Raw genomic sequence first — 6,525 nt, forward strand, 5'->3', positions numbered from 1 at the left:
TAATGTAATTATGATGTGCCTTGGTGTGTTCCTTCTTGGGTCCAACTTCTTTGGGACTCTCTGAGCTTCCTGGATTTCTTGGAAGTCTATTTCCTTTGCCAGATTGGGGAAATTCTCCTTTATTATTTGTTCAAATAAGTTTTCCACTGGTGGCTGTGCCTTTCCCCCTTCTGGTACCCCTATAATTCGGATGTTGGAGCGTTTAAAGATGTCCTGGAGGTTCCTAAGACTCTCCTCATTTCTTTGAATTCTTGCTTCTTGACTCTTTTCTGTTTGGCCATTATTTGCTTTCTTCTGGTCCACTCCATTGATTTGAGTCCCAGTTTCCTTTTCATTGCTATTGGTGTCCTGTGCAATTCCATTCATTTCAATTAGTTTCGCCTTCATATATTTGTCTAATTTGTCGGTATAATCAACCAGTTCTGTGAGGATCCTGATGACCAGTGTTTTAAACTGTGCGTCTGAGAGTTTTGCTATTTCTTCATCGCTTAGATCTATGGGCTCTGGGGCTTTGAGATCTTGCGACATTTTCGGTCTGTTCTGGCCCTTTAAGTGTGAGAAGCGGTGCCTTGGACTCCCAGGTCGCTGGGTTGTGACGCTATATGTGGGAGCGTGGTCAGAGCGGGGAAATAGCGACCCCCTCTGCTGTTTCTCACAGCTGGGTGATGATCTGCGCCTTAGGTGGTTCACCTGGGCCGGGCCACTCAGAGTCGCTGGGTTATGACGCTGTATGTGGAGGTGGGGTCAGAGCGGGGAAATGGTGGTGCCCTCCACTGCCGCTTGCCGCGGGGACCCGCCGAGCCCCGGTCCAACCTCCCACTCCCTCGCCTGTCCCCCCGCACACAAATGCACGACCACAGTCAACATGCAGCACCGCTCCCCCGCTGTCTCCCCCGCGGTCGCTCACTAGGTCCAACCCTGTGCCTGGATTCCGCGCGTCTGGATTCCGTGCCTGAGTCCGTCTGACCGAGTCCTCCTGTGCAATCCTGCTTCACCAGCCGCTGGTTTCGCCCCTTACCCGTCAGGCTGAAGAATTTGTTGTTAACGGACTTCCGAAAAGTTCAATTTTCCGTGTTCTGGCTGTGTTTTCTGTTGCTAATATTTAGTTGTCTCTAAACTTGGTTGTGTGAGAAGGCACGGCACATCCACCTATGCCTCCATCTTGGCAGAAGTCCTGTGATGCCCTCTTTTAGAAACACTGGTAAACAGGTTACCGCAGACTCTGAGCTGCAGATTTCAACCACATCTGGGAGAAACTTCCAGAGCACAGGTGTCGAACACAAGGCCCATGGGCCAAATCCAGCCCTCCACCTTGTTTTATCTGGCCCGGCACCTTGTTTCTACCCGGCAGCAGTGCTGAGCTCCTTGCCCCCAGTTAAGGAGTAGTTACATTTATACTGTCCTAAAATGACATTTGGCCCTTTGAAGGCAACCGCAAGGCTGATGCCACCCCCAGTGAAAATGAGTTTGACATCCCTGTTCCAGAATGATCAATTGAACCATCAATCAATACTTGCTTATTGACTGTCTAATCTGCACCAGAAATTGTGCCAAGCTCTTCATCTGAAAGGTTTATAAGCTGTTATTTAGGTAAAAGGAAAATATAAAGAAGTCATTGATACAAATTAAAATATATAACAAGATAAAGATTATAAAAAGGCAAAATATAGTCATTTTTAAACTAAGATTAAAAATTTAAGTATTTTTGACATGAAATATCCAATATCTTAATTTTTAAGTCCTCTGAATATTGTCTAATAATGAAATCAAGACATTAAAAATGGTTTTAAACCCGATTTCTTTCATAGAGGTTAGTATGCCAACAAAAATTATTTTATTCATTTTTGCCAAAGTGAATGATTCTATCAACAACTTCAGTATTAAGTGTTTCTTTCTTAATTAAAGGAAAAGTAAGGTACATGTAGACGCTTAAGCCCTGGACACTTGTGCCCCAATTTGTTTGGGGTGGTGATTTGATTGTATATGTTATATTAATTATAAATATAATAAAAACTAATACTGATTTTTAACAAAGTAAATTACATATAAATTACATATACACATATATATATTAGTGGTAATCAGACATTTATCTTTTAATCAGCATTTGTACCATCAACATGACAAGGATATTGCAAACAAGAGCATTCTCTTAGATTAATAAATTAAAGGTGGTTGTTAGCCACAATACAACACTTCAAATCAGTAAGAGTTGCGCCAAGATATGTGTTTCAGTTTGGGGCAAGTGTGGACAAAAAAAAAATAATAAAAGTCATACAGAATAATGTGGAATAATGGGATTTTTCTTGAGCTTCCGGCGTCATCACGTGGGCACGTTCCTGAGTGTCAGCGTCTGTTAGAACCGCAGGAGGACCTGCTTGTTCCTCCAGCCCTGTGTCCCTCCCAAGGCTGCGTCGGGGTTGGGGGGAGGACGGGATCGGGCCCAGACCTCCCGCCCCTCCTCTGGAAACTGGGCCCCAGACCCCACAGCTTCCCAGTGCCCTTTCTGAACATTATAAAATCCCATCCGACCTGACGACAGGTTATTGGACAAACGTATTATCTTAATTAATCATATTGCCTCTACATACTTTTTCCTACCTATCCAAAACTACTTATTCCTTTAGATATTTTCAGAGATAATTTCGCTGTTTTGAAGAGCGGAGGTGTCTTCATTTCAGGCAGGTGTACCTTTAATTAAATATTCTGAAGACAACATCCTTTATTCTGTCCAAACCCCTGTCTTCCTTCCTTCTCAAATACCCCTCAGGAGCCAAAGCAGCCTGGCCAAGGTCCGCTGCCACCGCTCCAACATTATTTTCATCCCTATCAATCACCCCCCGGGACTTGCAGTGAGATGGCGAAGGGGTTTCATTTCATCCCATGATTTCTGAATAGATGGGAAGCGTCCAAAGTCCTCCCGTGTTTCTTCTGAGAGAAAACCAGAGAGACAGGGAAGACGGAAGGGAAGACCTGTTTACTCTTATCTCTCACAAGACAAACACTGGTGTCTTCAGGAAGCCAAGGATTGTTGGATGCGTCATATTGCATAAAATGCTATTCTCAGCCCCCATCAAAAGAAAGGGAAGAAAAGTTAAATGTACCCCTCTGTACCTCCCAAACACTAGTAACTGAGATGCGGCCAAAGGTATAGGCATCTGGCTATTGGAGCCCTTGACCTTGAGTCCTGCCAGGGCTGGGAAAGGGTCTTAGGATGAAGTCAGGGGAGGGGAGTAGGGAGCATGTGAGCTTGCCTGGCTGGCATGGCTGCCTTCGCCCACACCCTGATGCCCGCCCTGAGCAGGGAGACTCTCCCCTACAGCCCTTCCCCTTGATGGGTCTCCGTTCAAGACACCCCCCAGACCCTCAGTCAAAGCACAGCTCTTCACGCATCCTCCTGAGCCAACCTCCAGGAACAAGGCATCAGAGGGCGTCTCCTCTTCCTGGCTTCAGGGGGAAGGGCAGGCACAGCGCCCCAGGAGTTCTCATGGCCACGCTGCTGCTTCTACTTCTCACCCCTTTTCCCCTTCGGGGCGCCATGGCCAATGGCGGCTCCAGGAAGGTACAGCTGCTCTTGAGGATCTGGGGGTTCTTAGGGGTCTGTGTCACTTGGAGCCTTTGGGACCGCAGCACTGGCTCAGAGAGCTTCCTATCCCGCCACATTCACTCAGACAAAAGTGTTGCGCTCTGTCCTGAAGTCACCCGGCCGCTGTTGGGCCCGCTAATGTGTCAGAGTGATCTTTGGGACACTCGTCTGTTTATCGTCTCGTACAGTTAGGAGCCTTTCCAACCGAGGTCACGGTGCTGTAGTAAAAAGCACAGTGTACTTGAGTGAGCGGCGACCTGCGTTTCCATGCCGGCTCACAAGGACTCTGTCTGATCAGGCGCTCTGCTGGCCACCTGCCTTCTCCGCAGGCCGGGCAGAGTGCCCCCTCCTCCCAGGTCCTGCTGAGAACCCAGGAACGAGACCCGAGGAAAAGCATGTCGTACCCTGAGGTGAGAACCTGCTCTGTCGGCCACCCGGCAGCACAGTTACCTGACTTACCTGCCTTGACCACCATTGCTGGCTCTGAATTCTGCTCACCATTTTAAAATAATAAAGGCACCAGGGAATACAAACAGTTTCCAAGGCTTGTACCCAGATCCACCGAATTCAAGAGCCTTGTTTTCCCACTGTGTTCACACTCACTCAAGGCTGGAGAAAGGACTGAGGGACCCAAGAGCCCCGTGAAGATCTGTCCCAAAGACTGCCGTTCTAGAGCTGTGCATTTTGAAAACTGTGAGGACTGTCCTCTCTCCCTCTGTCCCCCAACCCGCTGTGACAGTGGCCTTCAGGAAAAGAAGAGGGTCACACAGGGGGCACAGGCCTTCTCTCGCTGCCAGGGTCCCTTCACCCAAACCCCACCATGGAAACCTCACTTTAACATCCACTGTTAGAGCCATAACACCCAGGGCAGAGCTGTAACCCCTCACGAAGAGATACAGTCTGGTTCTCCCTTTTACGTGTGTTTCACTCATCCAACAACTGCCTGGCTGCCCCTGTTGACCAGGTCAGAGGCTCGAACTCGTTTTTGAAGTACACAGGCTAAAGGCGCAGGGAGCAAAGCGTTACAGACCGAGGCCCCGCACACAGCCCGAGTCACGGCACCTGCCCTGAGCTTCTCCGACAGAGAAGCTTCTGGGTAGAACACCCCTACCCAGGAAAAGATCAACAGCATATTTAAAACCCACTAGAACCATTTTCCTCAAAAGTTATTTTTATCTAAATGACCAAAAAAATGTGTGCTCCTTGCAGGTCAGCTCAAAGTTTCTGAGGTCATCGACGACCACGAAATAGTTCACAGAGCTTTACATTTGGAATTTCTCCTCAATTCTTTCTGTTGAAAGATGTTCTAGAAATCACTAGCCATTGCTGATCAGTGGGGCTCAGAAGTGACAGGCAGGCTCCTTTCCCTCGTCTTCCCCTCTCCCTCTCTGGCATCCGCGGGAACCAGGAGCAGGGCCTTCAGTGGCTGCTGCTGGCGCTGTTCCCACCCTCCGCTCACCTAGACTATCAGCCCTGACTCAGTGACTGATGAAACCCTAGCTGTCACCCGAGCCAGTCCAGGCCTGGATATAAAAGGAAACAGCCCCCTCCCTGGTCTCTAAGTCTCAGGATTAATTAAACTGTTTTCTTTCCACAGCCTCCCAAACGCCTGCTAAAATGCGGTCCGAACGTCAATACCAAAGCCGGAATCATCCCTCCACTATCCCATCTCTCCAGGCAAGTCTCTGGTGCCCAGAAGGAAGGATGGGATTGGACAGGCGGGTGGCTGACTCCCAGCCTGGTCCCAAGGAAAGCTCGGCTATGGGGTCGGTGTGTAGAGCCTATTTTCGGTCTGTCTGGATTCCTGGAGAATTTAAAACTGTGGCCTTAGGGATGTTTGCTCTGGTCACTGTGACATCATTTTCCTCAAATAATAGTATTACACTTTTGGTTCGGTTACACTGCATACACAAGGAATTACACCCGGGAGTCGTTTTAGTCTTCTAGTCCAAATACTGTTAAACAACTCTCCTTTCTTTGCAACTTTTATCTAATTCCTGCAGAATGAATGGCAAAAGCACTCGACAAAAAGAAAATAAAAGGCAAAAACAAAAACAAAAAGCCTTTGATCCCATAATATAAGCAACACAATAGGACACAAATCACTTGTTAAGAAGTCTAGACTCAAACATGCCCCCTTCCTCGTGTCTCCTTTCACACCCAGCTTACACACTTCCTCGACACCGTGAAAACGAACGCGGAAAGCAAGGGCACGCGGGCTCGCTGCAGAGCCGCCGTTTTACTCACACACTCCTCAAAAAGACATTTAAAGCCAGCGCTGGGCCATCCCCGCTCCTTTCCGAGTCTGCGCGACTCGGAAAATAGCCTAGGACGAAAGCCCACAAATTCCATCAGACACCTACCGCTATGGACCCAGAAGATGTGGCAACAAACACTTTGATAACCATTTTGATAGTCGGGCAGAGGACTCCCCCCAACACACCCCTGTGAAGGAACGCGGCGCCAGACAAATCCTGACAGCGACACAGCCCAGCGCACGCCGGGCGGGGCTGGCGGGGCCCAGCGCTCCTCTGAGCTCCTGCCCCTCCCGCTGCGCCTTAAGGTCTGCCTCTCCCGGGAGCAGGCCAGGCATCTTGGACTGTCCTTTCCATTGGCCCGGGAATATTTGGGGACCTGTCAGGAAGATTTTTGATTGGTTGATAAAAGCAGTCCCTGGACCCTTTCCCTTACCACTTCAAATGCCCGACAACAGTCCGTAAAAGGCGAGGCTGCACCGCGCACCAATCAGAGCCCTGTGCAGGGCTGCCTTGGGGTGGAGGCAGGCGGGGCACCCTGCGGAGGCAAGAGAAGGGAGGAGGCGCTCTTGGGGGCTGGAAAGGCCCAGGACAACCAACTGAGCCTCAGAAGAGGCTGTGTTTACAGGGCTTCTGGCAAACCACAAGCAGGGCCTGAAGAGTCACAAAGGCCTTTAAATAGAT

General features: G+C 49.1%; 1 protein-coding gene across 1 annotated transcript in view; it reads right to left on the minus strand.

The window, feature by feature from the left end:
• Window positions 1-6,149, minus strand: part of SH3BGR (SH3 domain binding glutamate rich protein) — a 31,631-nt gene extending 25,482 nt beyond the window's left edge. The window contains exon 1 of the mRNA XM_053657842.1: window positions 5,950-6,149. Coding sequence (XP_053513817.1) covers window positions 5,950-5,994 — 45 coding nt within the window. The 5' untranslated portion in view covers window positions 5,995-6,149. The remainder of the gene's footprint in view (window positions 1-5,949) is intronic.
• Between the last annotated feature and the right edge of the window lie 376 nt (window positions 6,150-6,525).

This window comes from Artibeus jamaicensis, unplaced genomic scaffold (assembly GCF_021234435.1).
Source record: "Artibeus jamaicensis isolate MK-2021 breed Jamaican fruit bat unplaced genomic scaffold, CSHL_Jam_final scaffold_474, whole genome shotgun sequence".
Classification (NCBI taxonomy): Eukaryota; Metazoa; Chordata; class Mammalia; order Chiroptera; family Phyllostomidae; genus Artibeus; species Artibeus jamaicensis.